Here is a 25,371-nt window from a genome sequence, read left to right as displayed (position 1 = left end):
GAGTGAAGATATCCACTGAGGTGGTGACTTTCCACACATTGCATGGGGGGTGGTTCACAACTCTGCATCCGTCTCTTAGGTCAAAGAAATTTTCATAGGTCAAAGAAATGTGCTCTTTCTAGGATTTGAAAATTGCGGGAGGACATACAATATTGTGATCTATTCTAAATGTTGATCACCTAGCCCTACTCCAAACTATTACTTTGAAATGGGGATTTGCATGTTGAGTTGAATTATCAGTCAGATGTCATTACCTTCACAAGTTGGCACCATTAAATGTACAAATATGTCAAATGATGACCTCACATTGCCAGCAGTCAGAACTGTCGCTCAGGTAAATAAGCCTTCTGTTATGGCTCTACTTCTCAGATGTTAACAAACTCAGTGATCAGAGTTTGTCATATGAGCAACACTGGCAAGTATGAATGTGTTCAATTTGGCCTGTTTTCTGTAGGTGTAAACCGGCCAATGGGCCTGGACGATTATTGAGGCCCATATTTGTTTCATTTTACAGACAAGTGATTAAATTAATCAATCGAAAAGTGCGCCTCTTTGGCTTCAAGGTGTGTGTTTTGTTTCCTCTGGCAATATTTTTCTCTCCACAGTCTCACCAACTGTCCTGTATGCAATACAGTTGGCTGATGTCAAAAGAGTACAAGCTAATCAGCACTGCAGGCTGGGTGCAGCTGACACAGTAAGTGTATGGCCTTGTTTTCCTGCTGCTACTGTGTTGAAATATGCCTTCTCTTATACTGATAGAGCTAGGGCTAAATTGTTTAATTTCCTTCACTTTTCTGCACTTTGCAATTTTACTTTGCCAAGTAAGTACATTTTGTGCATCATAAAAAATGCATATCAGTTCCAAAAATCAGTTGTCTGTCTTATGAACCACTAACAATCGGTATCTGTATCAGCTGTGACAAACCAATATCGGTCAACAATATATAGGTCAACCCCTAGTTTTCTGAGTGTCTTTTTGCATTCTTTGTTCTCATGCTTCAACTTATTAGTTAGTCTGACTTCAAATTACCTTGTAACGCTAAGAAATTAGTTGGGGACATCCCTGCTTTGAACCACAATCTAAATAGCTTTTTTCAAATTCTTGCATAATAAACATGAGCTTTCAGGGAAATGCACATTAATTTGGGTGCCACAACGGATCAAATATAGAGTTTGATTACAGAAAAGAACCTGAAATAGTGTTTTCTTTTAAAAATTTGACCTGTAGAAGTCAGCGGAAAAAGAATAAATATATTTCATTTAGGAATTCTCACTGTTTTACTTGGCACAGGAGGCTCTGCTCAAAACATGCTCCCTGGTTAGTCTAGCAGCATGCTTTGACTTTCCATGGAGTGCAAGGCTAGAGACCACATATGGATGGCTACATTAATGACAATGCAATAAAATTAGTTCAACCCAATTAATACATAATAGCATAAATCTCAATATGAAGGTGCAACAAGTTTTAGGCTATACAGGAGGAGGCTGGTAACCTCGCAAAGCAGATGGATACGCCCGTTTCCTTGTTTCCCACTGGCAAATCCATCTTGTTAAGCACCCATCTGAACTGTTTGGGCCCGGTTAGAAAGTGACAGGACCAATCAGCGATGAGGGGCAGTACTTTAAGGCACAGCAGAGTCGTGACATTAGCAAGCAGCAGCAAGAGGCCAGTGCCAGAGCGCCAGTTTTATCAGAACTTGACAACATTTCTTCGTTAAAAAAAGAACAAAGAACAGCAGTGAGTTGTTTTCTTTTCAAAAACAACAAAAGTCTAGTACTTACATGTCTATAGTCACTATGTTTTGCATTATTCCTCTATAGCTGCGCACGCGCAGCTCGATAGCTGCTACGTCCTGTGTTTTGTTGCTCTGATTGGCCCGTGGAGATGTGACAGACAGAACGTTCATCAGAAACCAAGACATTTATATAAATTTATTATTCCTCAAGTATTACACATAAAGAAAAGCTTTAAGACTGACAATGCTGATAATCCATCTGAAGGAAAGAGGTAGCATCAGTTCTTATCCTTGATTAGAAATCAAAGTGCATCAAGTTATGCCATAAGGTTAATGTCAGCTGATGTCAGTGTTACATCACGTCCCGTTAATGTCACTGAGTTTTATTGCTAAAGCATAAAAGTAATGAATGAATGAATGTGCGTGCACAGAGCCATACTGCTGCTAATGTATGCATAGACACACACTGTAGGATGCAGTAACATGGACATTGATCACACTCCTCTGCTTTGGTCCTGGATTTCTCTCAGTACGGTGTTGGAAGTAATACATACAACACATGAGTATAAGCAACAGCTGTTCAGTGCTTGATATGTGATGTATCATGCTCTGTAGCTATCTATGCGACTTTAATGGACAATAAAAAGACCACAGTATTAGTGTTAATATACCCTCTCCCTCACATGCTTCCTGTGTATAAACATACTCATGCATATCCGCACACACCTCCTGAGAGAGCAGACCGACTGGGTTGTTAAAAAATTCATGACAGGGCTTTGACGAGGCTCCTCTCCCCTCTGGGAGATACGGGGGAGGGTGAGGAGGGGGTGTGTGAGGAAAGATACCTAATTACTCCTCTCTTTTTTGCCTCTGTATCCCTCTCCATCGCTCTCTTTTGTCAAACAAGCAGACAGGTAATCCCTCCATCCAAAAGAGAAAGCAAAGCCACAGTAAAATGGGCTTTAAACTTCAGAGCTTTGATTTGATGAGACGTCTCCCTGAGTGACAGCTAACCTCACTAAACTGGCATAACAGTTCATTACAGAGTGAAGGCAAGTCGCTGTTCCTGCCAATTTGATTAGCAGCCAGCGTTGCTCAGTTGAAACACACAGATTTAGCACTACAACTGCTTAGTTATGGGAGTGCATAACACACTCCCTGCAGATTGCTTGATCTAACTGCTCATTAGTCTCCCTCTGACTTATTGTAGTATAGATACCCCAGCTCCACGCTGTAATGAGTCCACTCTGTCACTGGATGACCACTGGAGAGATAAGGGGAGCCACCGCTCTCCTGCTGCCTTAATGGGAGGAGGAGGGATACATGGATTCAAAGGAAAACTGGGAATTGAATCCATCCATTGAACACAGGAAGGTGTAATGGTTAAAGGAATGAGGTGCTTGGGTGAGAAAAAGGAGAAAGGGCAAAGGAGTAATGAATTCTAACACAAGGTGGAAAAAATATCACATATAATCTGCAGGCAAAATTATGTGATTTTCTACATCTTACTTTCATCTAACACAAAAGCATCCAGTGATGAGTGACATAAAAGTTGTCACTATTAGCTTTACAACATATAAGCCCTTAACAGACATGCAAACATTTAATCACAATATCTGCCTGTAATAACAGGTGATTTCCAGACATTTTGTCAAGAGTCTGACTTATTAATCCTCTTATCTACAGATAACAGTGATAATGACTTAATATCCGGTGTTCTCTCAAGATCTCACCTTATTTTTTCCTTTCTCAGGATAACACAGCTGGTTTCTAATTATAAGTAGGAATATAAAAATACCTCACAATTTTATTAAAATCGTATACAAATATGGACAATGTAAACCAATTAGAAACATACATATGTTTGAAATTTGCCTATTGAAACAGCTGAGATGCTCTATGTTTTTGCACTCTCTTATGCAACACTGCCAGCACTTATACATCCTCAAATATAAAAGTACAGAGATGCATGATATTGGGGTTTTGCCAATATCTGATATCTCCAAACTGATACACACATAACCTATTTTTTATTGTAAAGAATGCCATGCGTCTCCTGAAATAGAAAGAATTGAAATTAATTCTAATCAAGTAGCAGATTTGCTGGATAGTTCCGTAACTATACTAAAGTTTATCAATCACTCTTTAAATCTTCATTATAATGGTGCAAGTTATCAAAAATCACATTTCCGTACTTGGTGATAGTAGTGCCATTGGCCTCCAGAGATTTCAGAGAGCATTTCCCCTTTAACAATGATGTGCTTGGAGAAGCTAGGCTATACAGTGTAGCAGACAGGTGCACCTGCTCCATGTAATTTAGTGAGTCTAAGGTAAAAATGGACCCCCAAAAATGCTAGCAAAAAGCATTTTATTTTTCAAGCATAGAAAGTCTCTGTGTTTGAAACTATTTGCAATAGGCTACTAGCTTCGGCTACCCGCTACCTGCTCTTCTAACCCTGGGTCTGTGGGCTTCAACAGAGACAAAAACCAACAAATTAAGCTAAAATAACAGTAAAATTAGTGATTTTAAATGGAGTGATTATGGCGTGCTGTTCACTGTGTATATATGAAGGGATATTTTTATGAACAGGAGTACACAGAGGAACAACTTCTACATGACTCAAAAGAGAAACTTTAGTGGAGTCTGCTTGGCAAGCGAGATCAAGAGTGATCTGGCGTAGGAGATGAAACTGTGAGCCAATGCTTACAAGGGCTACTGTTGTCATGAGCTGGACTTAGTTACAACTGATTGAGAATAGCAGCTAACAGACACCTGCAGCCTGCATCACTCTCCATCCAGAGTTCCCTGTCTTACTGAACGCCAATGTTTTACGGACCTTCTTCAACTTTCTGATAACAAATTGGAGAAATTGACCCCAACCAGTTTATGGCCTTATTCTTCAAATGGCTGATAAGCAGACAAGCTACAGTCAGCACAATACATTTACCTTATTTAAACAATGAGTCAGCTGTTGAAGTGGAATACTGAGTTTGAATTTACTAGTTTTAGCTTAGTTACTTGTTTTTTTTCTCTGATGAAGCTTACAGATTCAAACAGTGGTTAAGATACACTGAGGCAGAAGAGCGCATAGCAGGCAGCTGAAGCTTTACATTAAACAATAGTGCAGTTGCAGTCTTAAAGGGGCAATGCTCACTGAAATCTCTGGAGGCTTATGCCAGTACTATCGACAAGTACCTTATACCAGTGGTTCTCAACTGATCTGGCCTCAGGATCCACCAGCCTGTCTTACGACAAGTTTTCAAGCAGTTTCCAACAACACATGTTTAGTTATTTGAATATGTTGCAGTTTGGGGCATGATTGGACCAAAACACCTGATATAAAAAAGAAAAGGGAAGAAACTGACAAATTTCATACCCTCTTTCCCCATCATTATGTGTCAATTTTTGCCAGTTTTCCAGAGAACTTGTGAAGTTACTTCATTATCATGGGAAAAGTAGTAGAAATATAATTGCAATATTTCTGTTTTTCTTTGTGTGTTTCTGTAGCTTTGGGGATGTACAAAGTTGAGAACTTGAAAAAACAACTGGAAAATATTCACTATTAGTGGAAAAACTGAGTAAATAAAATGTATTGATCATGGCCACCTCAGGCTTCTGTGCGCAACGGCCAAATAAGCCACATGGTATGACTTTATCACTTCATGCTCCTTCCACTGATGTATGAGGTCATAACACTTTGGCCACAGAAACCTCCGGAGCCAGGCTCAGTGTCGGATGGTGGTGTAGTCCTACCTGCTCGCCCCACAGAGAGATATTTCTACCCCGCTCGTTTAGTTGTCATTCTGCCAGGGCAGCACAGCAGCCCTCCATGCATTTAGTGAGAAAGCAGAGCACAGCTTAAAGGATAGACAGGGAAGATGAGACAGGCTCTGCTAAACCTCACAGAGCCTCCCAGACTCCCTCACTTTGTGTGTATGTGTGTGTGCGTGTAGATAGGCTCCACACGCCTGAAATCAATGGGCCATTCAGAGCACACAGCCTTCTCCCCCCAGACAACAAAGCAATACTCGCAAGAGTGGTAACGGCCTAAAAGATCATTAACACCCACATTCATCCCTATCTTTCCTCTCTGCTTGCATCTGACACTGTGTCCACATTCATGGATGCTTGTTACCTACTCGCCATAATGAGTCCCCGCTCAAAGGGAGGATGAGAGAGTAGAAATGGGGGAGATGTGAAGGGTCAGAGAAAAGAGTTGGCTTAAAAGAGGTAAAAAAAAAAGAAAAGGCAGATGGATTAACAGAAAGGACAGTCAAAAAACTAAAAAACAGTTATCCGACTCAGCATGATCCGAGTGTTTGTGGCTCTCATTAAAACTTTGTGGATACAAATGAATGGCTGGATAATAAAGGGGGAGATATGCAGAGTGGGTGAAGGTCGTTCAGAAAACAATGATGGAAACTTTATCAGGCAATGGATTACATTTCTGGGACAACAGATAAATGACTGCACCCTCCTGTGTACATGTCTAATAAATGCATTGTATATTGTTGTGTTTTGGGTATTGCAGAAGAAAATAAAACAAGGGAAGAATGAGAAAGAAACAAGATTAACCATGATAAAAACAAGGAAAGAATACAGGAAATTCAATCACAGTAAGAAGACAGACAGAGGTAAAGGTCAAAGAGAGAACTGTGGTCAGAGGTCAGGAGCTGGAAACAGGGCTACAAAAAAGCGAAACATGCACAACTTAAAAGAAAGGAGGTGGAATGAGAAAAAAAAAGAAAAGGAAAGCATGAGGCGGACTGAAAGAGCAGAGGTATCTGCAGCTGTGAGAGCCCAGGGAGAGCCCTGCTGCTCCGCATGGCTTCTCTCAGAGGCCAAACCCTCCGATGGGAGCAGTAAATCTACAGCTGCTGCTTGTTTCATTCGCTCTCTTTGGCTCTTGTGCTCCCATGCATTTATCACAAATATGTGTGTGTCTACCTCAGACTCAGTATATTTACACTGTATGTGACCTTTTATGATTTATAGCTAAAGCAAATGGTTTTTCACATTACTAACACGGTGTTAATGATACACTATGAAACTGTATAATGCAATAAAAATGAAGCAAATAATATAATTAGAAATTATCCAATACTGTATGATACATATTTATCAGAATGTTTCACTACAATGCAATAGGGTCAATACAGTTTACCAGTAAAGTATTGATTAAGAAAGGTACAATACAAAAAATACAGAGTGATGCATAAGGTTTGATCCCATTGGCTATGATACTATGGTTATGATAGGCAAGGATACAGGACAAGACAGGACAGGACAGGGCAGGACAGGATAGGACAGCATAGGATAGGATAGGATCTGGGGTACCTAGCAAAACCCTGGACAGGCTTCAGTATGTCCAAATTTCTGCTGCCAGGGTTCTTACCCTCAACAGACCCTGGCAGCACATTGTTCTTCTTCATGTCCACTCCATCTAAATACCTCTGACGTCTACACGTGATGAACCGGGGCATCTCTGTGCGTAATGTTGGATGCATTTTAGCGCTGCGCCAAGATCAACCAGATCTCTCATGTCATAGGACAACCTGTGTCCAGATTAGGATTGAATGTTCAGTTATTATGCAATTTTCACTGTTTTGAGAGGAATATTTACTGTTCAATGAGAGCTGGAGTTATGTATACAAAAGGATTTATAAACAATGTCCTGTTTAAACTTAAGTGATCAAGACCATAATTTCACTTCTTGATGTCATAAAATTAAATCATATGTAAATAAAACTAGTTGATATTAGTCTGGACAGGACAAGACTCACTGAGAGAGCAGAGGTGATGCTGCAGCTGCGCTGCCGTGCGCTCTGCCGTGCGTCTTTTTTATGAAGTTCCTCTCTGCTCTAAATTTTAAACTATTAATAATTTTCTTTGACCTGGGGAGTGGTAAAAACATAAGTAAGCTATAATTGTAGAAAAACAAACCTAGGCAAATTCTTGAGCCCCCCCTTATGGACGAGGCCCCAGGCAATTGCCTACCTTTGCCTAATGGTAAAACTGCCTATGGATGCCAACATGATGTAAATGACCCCAAATCTAGACTGATGATTTTTAGGGCAGTATTTGAAGCAGCTAATTCCTTTAAACTAGGCATGCCGAGATTACTTGAACATAAAAAAAACAGAATACAGAGACTTAGTAGTCAAATATAAACACAACTTTAATGCTGATTCAGTCTCAGACATTTCTGTTGTTTCAGGGAGACTTGTTGCTACTTGGCATGGAACTGTAGTTATACCACTGTCACAATATTGATTGTAGAAAAATGCTGCATGTCTGTTTAATAAATGTTGATAGCTAAATTAGATACAAAACTACGTAATCTCTTGGCAGACAGAGATTGTAATGCAACTGTGAGCATGTTGTGCTCCAGTTTGGATTTCTTCTCTCTGAATGTATTAGACACTTGTCCCTGGCTTACCATAAGTCTAGTTAGAATTCCCCATCTGCACAGCTCTCGCTCCTTCCCTCTCCCTCTCTCTTTATTTTCCTGTCTATCACATACACACTCGCACATACACACATGCAAGCTCACACATGGAGCGACACATGCAGACACCTCTCGTCTGTTTAATATGATCAGCGCAGAGCGGAGATGGGAGGTTGAGTAACATCTGCTCTGGAGACTGAAATATCTCTGATCGTATCATAGCCTCCGTTCATTACTGCATTACGTCGACACACACACAAACAGGCACACACACTCATGAAAACATCATAATGTCACATCTTGTGCTCATTATTATAACATTGTGACAGCAGGCGATAGATTAATAAAAATATGGTCCAACACCTGGGGCACAAAGTCTGTAGTTAAGACGTGCAAAAATAACACATCAACACTTAGCTGTGCTTCACAGAAAGGCACAATAATATGATAAAGACATGGATATTACAATTTATTTTGGGAATGGTTAAAAGTAGAAAAAGGAAAAGGTTGCTGTGTCTTGTTCTCAGTAAATCATGTTTTTTTCTGTTTAAAGAGCCTAAATTTAAAGTTAAATTACACCATAATCAATTCATCCTTTATGGTACGGTTATTCACATAATTGTGTTGAAACACGGAACAACATTTCAGGTTGGCTCAGCACAAATATTTAAAAATTTTCCTGTAACAGGTCCCCTCAGTGTTCCCTTTAATGTAGACTTCAAGGTGAAATCCTGAATAGAAAACGGAGTACTTGCAGAATGCAGAGTGGTACAAAAATAGAAAAACAGCTCTCATTGTGCAAACACCGCTGGGTAATGGAAGGGAAAAAGACAAATATGAGCCTTGGTGTGTAATGTTTTTCACCGACTATGACACACAGTGAATTTAAGAGACACACTCTGCAAAACAAAATCCTTTACGGCTGGTCTCCTTACCATACCAGCTACTAAAGACTTAAGGATGAAACTGATTTAATATACTTATCAAATAAGGGGATGAAAAAAATATGGGACCTGTTTCTAGGATTGCCTATGTAAATATTTGATCCCATATTTTTATTACTAACTCATCTGATTTATATTAAGGCTCAAAGCAACGCATAAATAGGGCTGTGGCCACCTTGACTGGGTTCCCTCTGGCTGCTTGGTGTAATAAATAAACCACTCAGGATGCCGTCTCCATAAACAGAATCTCATTTTGTGGGAAACAATGTGGTTTAATAGCCAGCTTATGACTGAAGGCAAAGTCAAATTAGTTTTGATCATTTAGCAAATCCCTTGCTTCTCTAAAGCTCCACCCTTTAATACAAATATGGTCACTTCTGGATTCGAAATAGACCAATCAGGCAAAAGAGTGAAGTCTTGTTGTCAGATTTGATAACAGAATTTGATGTACTGTACCCAATTTGCACCAAACTTGATCATAATTGAGACAATAACGACTGAATTAAGCTAAAGGCATGACAATATTCTTATTAACATTCAAACTAAGCAAAGGAGTTACTGTAAGTCTAACATTTTTCAATAGCATTTTTTGAGGGAGTGTACCTGTTTCAAGAAACCTTTTTTTCAGTTTTGCATTGGCATTGCCTACAACACAATGCTAATTTTTAAGGTGCCTTTCAGTGACATACATTTAGTACCTTGGTTATGAATGCTGACTCACAGCATTTCCGCTTTCTTCTGTAGTGACTGTTTACCCTGTTTTACATTGATATGTATGGCAGATATTTGCTTTTACTACAGGTATAGGCAGCAGTCATTGAAATTTTATCCTCTGAGAAACAAGTCACCCTTTTTATCCTACCCCCTGTTGTTGAAAAGATTGACTCTTACCTGTCCTTTCTTAATGATTGATTCAGTTGGTCAGTAAGTGAAAAATCCTAAACATAAATGCATCAGTGTGGCAAAAAATAGACTATTTTCAACTGAGAGCACTGTGGGGACAATGCCATCAAGTACTAAGGACATCAAAGACTAGGGGTGGGTAAAAATATCAATTAATCAATGCATCGCGATATTTCCTCCTCGAGTTCAACATCGATTCAGCAAATCCTCTGAATCAATTCACCTCCTGGCCAGTGGGGGTCGCTGCGCGTGTGATTCGTGTTGTATGGACGAAGGCCGCACTAGACCAAACAACAACAACCAACCATAACCATGTTATGTGAGGTTTATCACTATTTCCAAGAGGATAGAAATAGTCTTTAAGTTTACATGCACTTTACTTTTTCAGTGTTTATACAGAACTGTCATGTTTTTTACTTTTGTACTCCATCTGCACAACTAAGTTATTATTTTGCAAATTTTTATTTTCAGATGTTTTATTGCTCAAAAATGTGAGGTGACTTACCAAATATGTTCACATGGGCATGAAAATAATTATTAAAAAATTGTCAACAGGTTATTTGTGTATTTCTGCTTCTTACTGAATCGACATTGAAGCACTTAAATCAATATCGAAACGAATCGATATGGAATCGAATTGCAACCTAAAGAATTGTAATCGAATTGAAACGTGAGGTTCTTAACAATGCCCAGCCCTAGAAAACACCACACATTATAGGTTTTATATCGCAAACAAATGCTGCCAGTGCAAAAAAAAGACATTAGTCGACACACGCTTGACTGATGCCTACTGTCTTATTATAGTTGAGCTCTAGCTATGTAACCCATATGGAAATGACATTTGAGTTATTGTAGTTTTACCAAAAACAAATGTAAGATGTAGGGCTGACAGCTTCAATTCGATTGGTTGATTAATTGACCGAAAAGCTTTAGGTCGACCAAGATCACCCTGGTTGGCAACTCGACCCCCCCCCCCCAAGAGGCTGGTCTGGGGAGCAAAAGCACGTGAGCAGCTGACTAATAGAGAGAGACGTGCTGCTGGGAACAGGAGCAATGCAGCTCTTGGAATTACAGGTAGAGAAGCACACAAAGCTATCAGAGTGGGATACTTTCTGATATTTTACAGCAGTAATGCCCAGAATTAACACATCAACTCGTAACAGAGTTATAGGCTGTTTGTATTGAAGTGTCACTGCTGAGTGTCTCTGCTCTGCCCTCCCTCACTGCATCAACTCCCGCGGTCAGTTTAATTCACCTGTCGGTAAATAGGCTGCGTAGTATCATCTCGTTTTATAATCTCCTTAAAGTGTTCACGTTAGCGTTAGCTTCTCTTACAGTCACACAGAAAGGAGAGGTGATAAAAGGTGATGTCTGCTGGTCATTAAGTCCCGACGAGCGAAATTTTTTCTTCTCACCTCCGTAAATAAACGCTGCATTCTGTCTGCTTTATGCTCGTTAATGACACAGCGTGGGCTGGATCAAGTGATCCTGTTATTAGTTACCATTACAAACGAATGAAAAACGATGATCTGAGGTTACTTTGTAGGCTGTATGAGTTTAAAGAGTTACCGCGCCGGGATCAGGGAGATCAAAGGCAGGTGCACGCTGATCGTCTCTCAATTAATTATATTTTTAGTACGACGTGATGAGCAGACAAGATATATTAATGCTACCAAAGGCTTGTTACATTCATTTTAGGGTCATTTAGAGTACCAAGCAGGTGCAGTGAGGAGCCTGGATGGATTGAATTTGTCCCCAATGAGGTAATTTTTTTTAATGAATGAAATTTATTTTACCTGAATGACCAATCGATTAATTGGTGCCTGGGTGCGATTTTGGTCAACCAAGTTTTTCTTTGGTTGACTGCAGCCCTAGTAAGATGGTGTCCAAGTAACCTGACACACCAGATAGACTATTTCGTATATATCCATTACATAGGTATATTTCACATTCATCTGGTAAACCTCCTATACAACATGTTTTAGAAGGGCAGGACTTTTAAATAAAGTCTCTTAAGGTGATTAGCCAGACATTCTTTCTGTTATATCTATGATTGGCCAACCAGAGCATCAGAACAAAATGAGGTAACATGCGCAGCTCCAATGCTAACCTGAGCTCTACAGGCTATCGCTATCCATAGTGTTAAAACCCCAGGCATGTCAGTGGCTAGATTTCCTGCCAATCCGACCATCTTGAGATGGTCTGATTAAACTACTGTTTTTCTACTGCTAAATCCAAGCTAATCGCTATCATGGCGGTAGCCATTGCATACACTGCCTAACAGTACAACTCAACTCCACCCATAATGATCACAAACTCACTCTAAAAGCAGGCCAGAAGAAGAGTAAAAACATTGTTCCGATATGAAAAGCCTTCAGTGCTGTTCTTTGCTCTTTATTACCTCCGCCAAGGAGGTTATGTGATCGGGAGGGTTTGTTGGTTTGTTTGTTAGCAACATAACTCAAAAAGTTATGGACACATTCTGATTAAATTTTCAGGAAATGTCAGAAATGGCATAAGAAAGAACTGATTATATTTGGGGAGTGATCCGGATCACCGTCTGGATCCAGGAATTTTTTACAGGATTCGTTACTATTGGGAGATAGGGGTAATGGCTGAGGTCTGTGTTCTCAGAGTGCTTTTCTAGTTTGATAATGAAATGCCGTCCAGTTCTGATAAAACTGCCACTGTAATACAGCCACATCTGAGCTGACGCTTCACTGGAGGAAGCTATTGCTAATGGCTCACAGTATAACTTATCCACACCCATAGCAACCACCTTGTTCTCTTCTGACTCAAGCTTGACACATGTTAACACGTGCATGTGTTGCTTGGCAACCAAGGTCAAGTTCAACGACATCTTTTTCACTCCTAGTTAAATGCCTGAAGACCGAGAGGGGTTTTCAGACATCCAGAGCAAAACCAGGGTCTTGTGGCAACCCTTCAGCCTTCCACATTCAACCTTTCCTCCGCCCTAAGGGTGTGGACTTTGTTTTTTTTCTCAACAGATTACTTTCCCATGCCCCTGGTAATGTGCACATACATCCAGAGCATTACCAGGGTTGCATAAATCCTCCTTCCCACCAATGGTGCTCTCAGGAAGTTTACTCGCCACATCTACACCTCACTCCAACCTCAATTTTTGCCCATACAGGCCTAACCGTGTGTTTACACCAAACACAATCACTTATTTGTGCTAATCTGAACATGCAAAAAAGGGAATTTGCTAGCTTAACTTTATTAATTCACATGAAAAACTCAATCCGTGCATTAAATCCCATATACGAGAGTACCCACCAGACACGAGAGGGGAGGGGCTGCCTTCTCCAGCATTTCAGTTAGTTGTCAACAAACATGGCTGAGTTGGACTACGTTGAAAAGGTAGCTGCTTTGTAGCTGCTTTAATAAAATGATGGACAAAAGTTTTCACAATTTGCCAGGCAATCCCACCTCCACACTCACTTTCCTCCAAGGTAGTTCCTTATGTGCCGCTCCAAAAGCGAGTGATTCGCTTGAGTTCAGGTTTCTCAACTTTTGCGTGGAAGTAAATGAAGCAAGCGGAGAGTTGAATGCAGCAAAATCTGCTGAGTTCATGCTAAGTACTAGCTCAATTTGCATAATTAGCACCACACATTCCCAGCATTTGCACCACCTGAGGTGAATTGGTGTCTACTGGTTTCTTTACATTGACTTTGCATGTAATTAACTTGTGTAAATGATTCTACTTGCATTTGGTGTGAGTACAACAACATCTGCACAGTACTGTACAAACAATATATATATTAAAATCAGGTAACAATAGCTTTCTTTCTTTCTTTCTTTCTGTCATTTAACTGACAATTTTGGTCAGCAGACATGCATGGCAATGTAGCAGGCCTTTTATTCTCTAGATTCTCTGCATATGAGATGCTTGTATCAACACATGAGACGCGGTGCTCATCGGGCAGTCTGAAAGCCCTGACTTGGTGGGAGCCAAATTGAAAATCAAGCTGTGATGCCGCTGAGAGGTGAACGGCATGCACCTGGTCTGAAACAGCCTCTATCATACAATCAGTAATGAGATATTTTTCTTGCTATGTACAGGTTGTTTTCTCCTTATGCTGAGTTTCAGACTGTTCATGAAGCAAGGTTATCCAGTCGCTAGTGAGCCAGAGTCCATAACATAAGGGGGAAGAGATTCAAGCTATACTGAGAATATTACTGGAGTATCAACAGGGTTTCTCCTGACAGATAAGCACTCTGAACACATTTTAAGACTGTTTATTTCATGCCTTTTTGTAATGAAGCTTTTGTCTATGTCATCTTTCAATAGTTGTATGTCTTTAGCTTCTTGGTTGAACCCAGAAGTGATTTTCAGAAGTATATTGGTTTGCTGCATGTCCACTGGTTCTAGGTATGAAGTGTAACACCTGTATGACAGATGCAATCCTGGGAAAAGAAGATGTGTAATTTCATAAACATAAACTTGAATGTACACACATTTACAGCTACTGATGAAGGTTCACACACCTAATACACAAACTTGCACACTGGCTGTCTGTTAGCACACTAAAAGACAGCCAGCCACCTGTGTCCTGTAGAGTTTTAGTGGTGCTGGTTATAGAGATATTACTCTAAGTGATGTTGTAGACTGGCTCATTAGTCACTGGATAGAGCCCTTCACCACAGGAGAAGAGAGAGAATTGCACACACCTTCCCACACACACACACACAGAAAGGTAAACCTCATGTAGATTGATCAAACAAAAGCAAACAAGTGCAGCATGCACGTGTCTGCTGATGGTTATTAACAGAGGGAGGTGGACTAGAGACAATACCTTGATGTGTGAGCCTGCGTGGATGTCTGTCTTCAGTGTTTTATCAGTTTGCCTTTTGCCTGAACAGTTGTGCAGCATCAATAAGTAGGTCTTTAATTACAGAATACACAAGCAGAGAGACAAAGGGAGAACAGGCTGGCAGATGGGGGAGGGGGAGATGGGTGAAAGTAATTGGATCTAGCCCGAGGTGCATCATACACTTTAACTTTGTGGTCAACTACTTTTGACAAACGCTTTCAGAGTCCCACACCCTGCTCCAACCCCTAACTATCTCTCTACCATTCCCTCATTTTCTGAATCTCTCTTTGAGTGCAGATGTAAGTTTTGACCCAAATGACCCCTAAAGAAGCTTCTGATACTTATGTCTGTTGCCAATGCCAACTCCAGTGTGGACAGAGTTATCAGGTCTAATAGAGATGAATAAGTAAATCATAAATTTAGTATTTTTTTCATCTTTTCAGCTTTAAAACTCATAAGAATTAGTACATTATTATCTTTAATAAAATTAATGCTTCTAACCAAAAACAACATTTGCTGATGCCAGCTTAAAAACAAATATATAAAAGTATAAATGCTTTACAGAGGCAGGGTGATTACTGCTGACTCTCTGGTCTTCCGAAACACTAATTATATGTCAGGTTTGTAGAGGCTGCTTCTTGCAAATTCAAATCAGCTGCTTTGAGCACTTACTCTGCACACAGTTTGTGTTTTTCCCTTCCCAGCTCGTCATCAAAGGTTAATAAGGAGTCAGTTCTGCCATATTTACTTATGTGGACAAGGAGATTCAGGTAAAAGAAGAAAATGCTGGATTTTATGGGGGATAAAAGTTCCAGGGAATAAATAAATGTGTTTAAAACTCACAGACACTTTTAGCTGTGAAGGCACAAGGTAAGGTAAGGACAGGGTATTTGGAAGTACAATAAGCAATCTTTAGTGTTAAAGTCCAGCAGATGTTAGGCATCAGTCTCGCTAAGCAAAACTCTTTGGGTGCAGTGCCTACCCTCATTCCCTCACCTTCCCTCAGTGTTCTGACTGAGTGCAGCCATTTGTAGGGTTGATCTCCACTCAGATATGCAGCCCAAAGCTGCTCAGTTCTTATTTAAGAGTTTTTTCAGACTTGAAAGTCCAGACCAAGGTTTGTGTTTTTGGTTGGTTTTGGTTTCACACTATAATTACTGCAAACAGACTAACAAACATGACAAACCTACGTGATATTGTCATCAACTACATGGGTTGCATGTTTTTTTACACTGACTGGTTAGTTGGCTAGTATCTGACTAAGCACATCGATTAATACAAGCAGCTTGTACAATAAAAAAATGAATGAAATAGTTATTTCCACCATCATATCGCTGTTAATTTACAACTAACAACAGCACCAACTCAAAAAGTGCTACATATGGCAGGTCTGAGGACATCCTTGTAGCTTCCTCATTGGATGACAACTTCATCACCAACAGGAAAGGGGAAGACAGTATGCAATCCTGTGAGCTATGGCAGTGCTTATAGGGAGAGATGGTAAGTGACTTCATGCACTTTCCTATACTGCTGCCACAATTTCTTGATGTTCAGGTGGCACTATTCTCCCATCCTCTCGTATCCTCTCTCTTTCATCCTCTGGGAAAACAGTGGGAAAGTTTTCGTTTATTGTGTATGTGTGTGTGTGTGTGTGGGTGGGGGGTGGTGGTGGTGGTGGTGGTGGTGGGGGGGGGGGTCCAGTTGGCCTCTAATTGCAGCCACCACCTAAATATCAATAGACATCTGGTCTCTTCTTCTTCCCGTGTGCTTCTACAGCTTGGTTTTAGTGTTGGATTTCCTTTTCTCTGGCTCTCATGGTGTAACTTCTCGTCACTGATATAGGCTAAAGGTCCAAACCTTTCAAAATAATGCTTTCAGATCAAAGACAATGAAACAAAGCTACAGCACTAACAAGAAGAAAAAAAAACAGATAAACAGTTATAGACTCTTTCCAATGTATCAAGAAGAGAAAAATATGAACCGGCTCTCCTTCAAATAGAACTTCAGATATGATTGTGATAGAAAATCACTCTATGTACACATGCATTCCCGAGGGAGAAAAAGTGGGGACTTTGCTGTTCCAGTAAATGACGATTCAAAGACAAGAACAAATGCTCTGCTGGTAGGCATCAGGACTTATGTCGGGTACATTAGGTCAGGGTGTCAAACAACGATGCAAGAAAAATTATGATATGCTAGATTTGTTGAATCGCTGTTGTGAGGCGTTTTGGACGTGCCATTAAATATATTACACTCCAAGAGCATTTGTCATGTACGACACTGAAATTCTACGCTTTACAATAAGGTGTGGCATTGCAGTCTGGCCAAAATCTGACTGAATTTGTGTAGTTTCATCTGGCCTTGAGTCCACTCATTTCTATGAGAATCTCTGTGATATCTGATATTTCTACAAAACTCCTCCCCTCTGTATTATTTTCATCTGGAATGTGCTGCAAAAGTAGTGCTAAAAAGCTATGATTCAGTCTGTCACATCTATTGCATGTCCCTCAAATATAAACACACATTTACACTGTATTTACTGCAGTTTCTCATCCAGAACTAAATTTCCCCATTTTTATGTGACAATTGAACACATCATAACATATATAATACAGTCATCTAATTTACTTAGGTTACCCGAACGCATCATACTTTCCATCTTCAGCTCGTAAAGTTCGCTAATTAACTTCAATTTTGCCAGTTCCACCACAGATTTCTACACTGGATAATTACAGTTAACAAGGAGGACTTGCTCAATGTTTTAGAGCACTTTTCAGCATGTATCTGAGCAGCTGAAGAAGAAAACTGTCGTTGTTGTTGTTAGTGTCTTTGCTTACATTTGCAAAGATGCATTTCGCCTGAATGTAGTACTTAAGAGTGCTGTTTCAGTGTAAAAACAGTTCATCACTGCAGCATGCACCCACAATTTTGGTTTTATCTTAACTAACATTCACCAGCTTTTTAAAAAGAAAATTGGCATTAAGCAGACCTGGTTCTGTCTCCTCACTCATCACTGCTGGCTGTGTCTGACCCACCCCTCACCTCTTCACCCCAGGCACGTAAACATCCGCCCTGCAGGACTACGGTAGCAAGTTGTGTTCAAACTTAGTCATATGATTAAATTGCGTTATTATTTTTTTAACGCGTTAATATTTCAAGATTAATCACAAGCATTAACACATTAATATCAACAGCCCTATTAGAAATGCATTAAAAAATTACTCCTGTGTTTTACTTAGGGCAGCAGGGGGAGCAGCAGCACCCTCAGTAACCCCCCTCCTGCGCTAATGTGTGTAAGTATAAGAGTGCTCTTGTTGAGATCAAACCCCTGTAAACATTGTAAATCCTTTAATAAAGTGATCCCTCCTAACAGTGTGCACCCGAGTACTCATTAAAAATGCATGCTGCTCTCTGCCACACACTTATCTATGGAGGCATGGAGAGACAGAAAGAAAGATGCTTACTTAACACACCTGTGGCTAGTTAAACGGTGGCCTTTCAAATAACATCGTGCAGAGTTATTGATCTAAAAGACAGAGAGGACCAGAGACAGAAGAGCTTGGCATGGAAGAGAAAGTTTAAAAGTGGTTGATTACAAAGTAAAATGTGCCTCTGGCTTCATCCAATTATTTTGACATTGAGAGTCATTCCCAGCTTTAAAAGATACTGAACAAGAAAGGACTTCAATGAAAATTATCTTCCTGTTTGTTTGATGAACTTTAAAGCCAAAGCCCTTCTGTCTATACGTTCTGATTTGAACTTTCCTGTCATTGCTAAATGGTCCGCTCATGAAGCCTTCAAAGCCTTGCCAACGTAGGATTTTTTTCTTCAATCTCAGCTCAAAGATTTCTTCTGTTTCTCCCACGACAGCATCCTGCTCACCAAGCTTCCTTTGCTCGATCCATCTGTCATGTTCATGCATTCGCTCCTCTCTCACATTGTTCATTTATCTCCCCATTTGTACATTGCAGGACAAAAAATTTAATATCATCGTGCCTTAAGGTTACTGGTGAGAGCGGATGAGATGCAATAAAGGGTGAGGAGAGATTGATGTCCAGAGGTTAGATTGACTGGCAGTATCAGGCTCACCGATGAAACTTTAAACTATTCTCATGCTCCACTAAAATACAAGAACATCAATGTGCCAAACAGCCTTTAAATTCTTTCACTTGGTAATTAAAGCCAGATTTCTTCTCACTGCTTATGGCACCAGTACTCAGAAAAATGATAAGAACACCAGGATGTTTATGTAGCATACACAAGACAGACTCTTAGCAGGAGAATGTGTTTATGAACATTCATAAATACTCCCTCTCCATTACTAATAAGACAACAATGACAATGCCATATAAAGGCAGGGCATGAGATGCTTTCAGCTCCCTGTGAATAAATAAAACTGTCCAGATATAGATGAGCATTTCTGACCCACTTTTCCATAAAATAAAGGACAAAAGGCAAGTACGAGAAAGTGCAGCATCCCCAGGGTCAGGGCTCTCATTATCACATTGAACCCTGAAAAACAAGAAAAAAGCATCTCTACTCATTTTTGTGCTTGCCTCAGTCAATGTTGTTACTACATTTCAGGGGCTGACTGATAATCCCGATTAACAGTCTTTCTGTTTATTGAAGCCTATATTAAGCATTTTTTCAATTATCTTTACCAGCATTTTATTTTACTGATTGTGGGATAAATAAATTACAAAGTGTCTTACACTGACTTCACTGCTATTTGTACCTCGCATTTCACTCAGATTCACCTACAACAGCACTACCTGACAAGGTGTCTTACAAGCAAGGCTGCCCATAAGGTGGGGAGAAACGGGAGAGCCTTTTCGGGCCCAGCCAAATGGGGGCCCATGGAGGTCTGGAAAATCATGATCCATTTTAAAGTTTTAAAGTGTGAAATGTTGAAAAACTGTCAAAAAGTAGCATAAAATTGGTGTAAAGAAACAAAAATGGGTTGAAAGTCGCACAAATTGATGGGGAAAATCCTAGAAGTGGTAACTGAGTGGCAAAAATGGATAAAACCAAGAAAAATAGGGTGAAAGCTGCAAAAAGGCTTTAGAAAGGCAAAAAGAGGCCAAAAATTGGCAGAAATTGGTCAAATGGTGAAAATGGTGGCATTTGAAAAGTGGTTAAAAAAATCATTAAAAACAAGCATGAATAAGTGATGTAAACATCAAAACACAACAACACGTGACACACTTTTCAGCTGGATTAACTGTTAGCCAGGGCGCCAGCACCAATGCTACCAATCCAACACACATGCATTGATATCATCAATAAATAACAATGGGGGAGTTTTTCAGGGGCCCCTCCAATTCAGTGGGCAGACCTGCACAAAGTAACAGCCAATCAGCACAGATGCCTTGCATATTGATTGAGCACTTCCGCATTGCTCCGAGTGCCATTTCTCCTAAACTAGTGCTAAAGTGTTCATTTTTACTTTATCTGGGGATCATTGCTTTTTGTTTGTTTGCTGTACTTTAAACACAAACGCGACGAGAGCATCTCGCAATGCAAACCATAAAGGTGACACCTGTTTTAAACAGCTTTTCTCCCTCAATATGTAAAATTCATCAACAAAAATGGTGGTTCCTGTTCAGTAAGTACATGTCACTTAAAGTGCTGTTTTAAAAGAAATGACTCATCTATTCAAATGAGGCAAATCATCTCAGAAGGTGGATGAAGCATGGTGGTCTGTCACTGTGTGGCTTTGACATTTTAAGTAAGGATGAATGTTGAGTTAATTTGTCCAACAGAGAGCCTGAAGCTTTGGAGAAGCACCAGAGAAACTGTTGCCAGAAAAACTAAATGTATTGAATAACAATTTGTTCCTTTTTACAGTGTTCATTTCAAGAGGGTTACTGACACGCCAGATGGGTTTGTTTCACACATCTTTCTGGAAAACCTTCAATATACAGCGTTTGGGAAAGGGCAGAGCCTTTGAAGAAAAACTCAGAGGGTGACTCGATGAACGTTCTGTCTGTCACATCTTTACGGGCCAATCAGAGCAACAAAACATGTGACCTTGTCGCCGCTACCAGGGTGCGTGCTCGCAGCTGCCCAGGAATAAACTCCATAGAGAACTGCATACCACGAACCATGGCGACTGTAGACATGTCAGTACGCGACTTTTGTTATTTTGAAAAGAAAACAACTCACTGCTGTTCTTTCTTCTTCTTTTAACGAAGAAATGTCGTCAAGTTCTGATAAAACTGGTGCTTTAGCAGCATCCACACTAATGTCTTCTGTCATAACAGCACCGGCCTCTTGTTGCTGCTTGCATATGTCACGACTCACCTGAAAGTACTGCCCCTTGTCGCTGATTGGTCCTGTCACTTTCTAACCGGTCCCAAATGGTTCAGATGGGAGCTTTGCAAGATTGATATACCAGGGAGAAACATGGAAACGGGCGTATCCATTTGCTTTGCAAGGTTAAATCTAAATGGCTAGCAGCTGGATAGTTTTTGAGTGATTTATTATTTATTTTTATTTTATTATTTTTATCTAAGACATATTTCCTTCAAGCAGTTAGTATTATTAAGATACACTCAACTCAATACGTATCACTATACTGACTCTAGGATACAAATTTTATCTTTTTTTTAACGCAAAATAAACGTATTTTTCAGTTTTCTTTATAAATTCGATAAACTACTTATCCCACAGTCCTTGAATGACTGGTATCTATTCCCTTCCTTCAAGATTATGATAGTTTAATAAACTTTCAAACTGAGCATTCACCCTCTCTTTACATTTATTTATTGGATGGTTTAGATTATAAATGATAACACTTATCAATTCAATGGCGACATGTATTGTTTGCATCAACAGCCAGCCGCCATCATTCATTGACAACGTAGATATTTCCATAGTTACAGCTGACCACAATCAAAGGTGTGTAACTCAAGGATTGTGGGTACTGTAATATTATTGGGTTAGATTGCAAATCAACTATTTATTTCTTTAAAAGAGGTTGATATCGTGAACTTTTGTCTTCTACAGGAACAAATACTATCATTAGTACCTCTTCTGTTAGCACATGATAGGATATTTCAACTAGGATATTTCTTTTTTTAACGATTATCTTTGAGGCTTTTTGCCTTTATTTTGATAGGGAAGCTGTAGAAACAGGAAATATAGGGAAGAGAAAATGAATGGAATTTTACTTCTGAGACCATGTTGTTGAGCTCTATTTGAATTAATTTTTAATTTGTTGTGAGATACCATTACAACTAAGGGTGGGACAAAAAATCGATACACTAAAATATCGCGATACTTCCTGGCGCGATATTGTATCGATATTTTAAAATGCAGTATTGATATTTAATTAATTAGCTAATTATTCAGTTTGTTGGTGCGGTAGTTTGTGGTGTAATTTCACCCCCTGACAGCTAGTTGGCGGCAGGCATAGCCAGCTGGCAGTTGACTCTTGCCTCTTCTCTCTTGAGACAACGAGATCACACGAGACTTCCGGTCTGCGTGAGCCGGTTGCCTGTACCTACCCAGCAGAGCGACTTCTGCCGTATTCATGGTGGATGTGTAGACTTACTTTGGCTTCCAAAACATTAAAGACAGCACAAACTTAGACAGGAGTTAGACAGTCGTTTGCAAGATATGCCACGCCAGAGTAAAATACTGAGACAACACGACGAATCTACAAGTTAGGCATCATCGCGTTAGCGCTACAGCTAACGGCTAACGTCAACAAACAAGCCCGTTGAAGCTACCGCTGGTCTCCACTCATGCAACCATAATCACAGTCGTTTTATTTGTAAGGACCCGTCCCGTGTAGTATCGTTAAGAATGACGGCTTCGGTAATACAAGAAAGAAATACTGGCCCGTCACGTCATGCCCTCCACAAAACACAGTCCATCAGTCTTAAAGCTGGATGTGACGCTCAGCTCGTCTCCCATAGTCTCCCTCCGCAAACACATTATGTGATGAAATAAAAAACTGATAAAATATGAAATATAAAGGATTGGAGTACATTCACTCTATAATAATTTATTCCCCTTTTCTTAAAAAAAATCACGGTAGCATTTTAATTCAGTGCAACAAATGGGGAAAATCCTCATCTTCAGATTGAACAAAGATGGGTAAAATGCGAGATGATGCAGGACTATATATTTTTTAAATAGCTTAATTCTACATTGTTAAATTCGATATTAACTTAAAATTACAGTTATACATATATATACTACACACATATGTATAGACTTTATGCACTTCATATTCAGTGAAATTGATACTAAATTGTTATGAATAAACTGAGAAATCCTGCACTTGACCATTTTATACCTATTTTGTATTCTCTAGTTAGACACATTTTGTGATGTATCGTTAACACGTGATGTGTATTTTTCCTGATATAGTCTGTAGGCATCATTATCATTCATCTTTTTCACTGGTGTTTAAAAAGCTAACAAAAGATCGCAAAAATCGGCAATATCGTAGAATCGCAATTTAAATTAAATCGGCACCTAAAAAATCATAAAAAATCGAATTGGGAGAAAAGTGAATCGTCCCAGCCCTAATTACAACCCTACTTCCCAATAAATATGGCCAAAGACAGCAATTTTCAAATTATTAGCAGTATATTAGCAAGCCCACTAATCACCTAAATCAGAATAAAGCAATGATTGGTCCTTAACAAAGTAATGTAGACATACTAAATAACTTTTAGGGTTATTTTTTTCCTTTTCTAAGGGTTAACATCTTTACAAGATTTCAGGAGTAGAAAGCGTCTCCCTTAGAATTCACACCAACGCTGCAGCTGAAGCCCTCAGGCTCACAGTTACATGCTGAACCCCTGTCTAAAAGCCAAACTGCTGCAGACAAAAGGCACTTTTTCAGTTAAAAGTTTGAAAAGTTAAATGTGTTCATGCTCTTTCTTTCAGCCTACGCTGTCCAACAGTCTAGTAGCTATAAATGCAGCTGTAGACCAGACACAGTCAGGTTGCTCAAATCACCGTTTGCCTTCTAAAAGTAACCCTACATCATAAGCTTAAAGCATCATTTCTCTTTAAACAATCATTCTTTACAACAAAAAGTCTAAATCAACCCTTCCCCCATAAGATGAACCATTAAGTGAATGAAACAAATAGGTCACCCCTTGCTCTTTGGCTGTTACATAAACATATTCAAGCCAACAACATCTTAACAAGAAACAGATGGAAAACTTCTCTCTGTAGCCTTGGTTCATAAACGTCTTCCTGTACTTGGCTTTAAACGCCATGTAAAATCACAAACAGACAGTTGGTTCCAGTAAGTGGGATGAGTCTTACCTCCAAGGCAGCAGACCTCTTCAGCAGCAGCTGTTCAATTTTTCTAGCTGCTCTGGCCACCAGCTCCTCTGCGTCATTTTGCTCCACAGTGTACAGGTTTTGGTTTCGGAGGAAAATCTAGATGGAGAACATGATACACCACACCACATGTAATCAATGATAAATCAAGTACAGACATGTTTTTAAACTAAAAATACAGAGTTTTTTGCTAACATTATTTCTGAGATTGACATTTTATAGAGTAAATAAGGATTCTGCTATCTTTGGGTGTAGTGTGTTGTCTTCTCTTTTTTCTTTTTACCTCAGTAAGGCTCTTCCCGCCTGTTGCTGTATCTGCCAGGGTGACGAGCTCTTTTTGCATCTGATCAACCCATTCTTTAATCCTACGGGACAAAAGAAATGCACACAATCAATCTTGTAACCAGCTCAGAGGACACATCACAGCCTTTCACAATTAAACTGTCAATAAAGTTATTTAACATCCATCATCTGACAAGACCCATTCAGACACACACCGTGAATAAAACAAACAAGACCCGTGAGAGTCTCTCGGATAGGTCACGCCAAATGTCAACCAATCATCGCCTGAATCACTGAGAACAGATACAATGCCATCTAATCAAACACATGTCATCAGGAGTCAACCAATACGATTACTTTCCGAGAGTTCAAACATGAAGTCAACCAATCAGATAACTGTCAGGCCTGTGTTGTGAGTGCTGACGGTGACGCTAGCGGACAGGCGTGAGGCCAGGAGGACCGGCGTGCTTTTCTGAACATCAAAGAGCTCAGGGGACATCAGGTCTGCCCTGCTGGTGCCACACACTGGATCATACCTTCCTCTCATCCCCCTCCAATCATCTTGTCAAACCAAAATAAGCCCCGCAGCATGCACTTTAATATACTGAAATAGCAAATCACTCCTTGCACCCTGAAGCAGATACAAGGACCTTGGAGATTCTGCATGAAGTGGCTTGTGTCGGAATAATCTGGCTCATCTCTAGCCTATACCTGCTTCAAGAGGATTGCAGGAGTATAACACGTGTGCATGTGGATGCATTAATTCACAATATAGGCTATGCTACCATGCATGCACAAACTCTTACATGCACAGTGAGACTGTTGCATTAATATTGTATGAGTGTGTTAACAGATGCTTTCACACTGGCTCCGCTGTGATCTTATATGATGCAAAAGAGACATAATATACTTG

General features: G+C 39.8%; 1 protein-coding gene across 2 annotated transcripts in view; it reads right to left on the bottom strand.

Annotated features, from left to right (window-relative positions):
- LOC121515429 (voltage-dependent calcium channel subunit alpha-2/delta-1) overlaps nucleotides 1–25,371 on the bottom strand; it is a 135,689-nt gene that overhangs the window by 101,927 nt on the left and 8,391 nt on the right. For both annotated transcript variants that reach the window (XR_005992369.1, XM_041796193.1), the window contains exons 2-3: nucleotides 24,460–24,541; nucleotides 24,159–24,275 (exon numbers count right to left, since the gene is read on the bottom strand). Coding sequence is in view for 1 of the 2 variants with exons in the window: in XM_041796193.1 (XP_041652127.1) it covers nucleotides 24,159–24,275; nucleotides 24,460–24,541 (199 nt within the window). In the remaining variant the exon portion in view is untranslated. The remainder of the gene's footprint in view (nucleotides 1–24,158; nucleotides 24,276–24,459; nucleotides 24,542–25,371) is intronic.

The sequence above is a fragment of the Cheilinus undulatus genome, linkage group 9, assembly GCF_018320785.1.
Source record: "Cheilinus undulatus linkage group 9, ASM1832078v1, whole genome shotgun sequence".
Lineage (NCBI taxonomy): Eukaryota > Metazoa > Chordata > Actinopteri > Labriformes > Labridae > Cheilinus > Cheilinus undulatus.
Note: the sequence above shows the minus strand (reverse complement) of the source record. Positions and strands in the feature narration are given on the sequence as shown.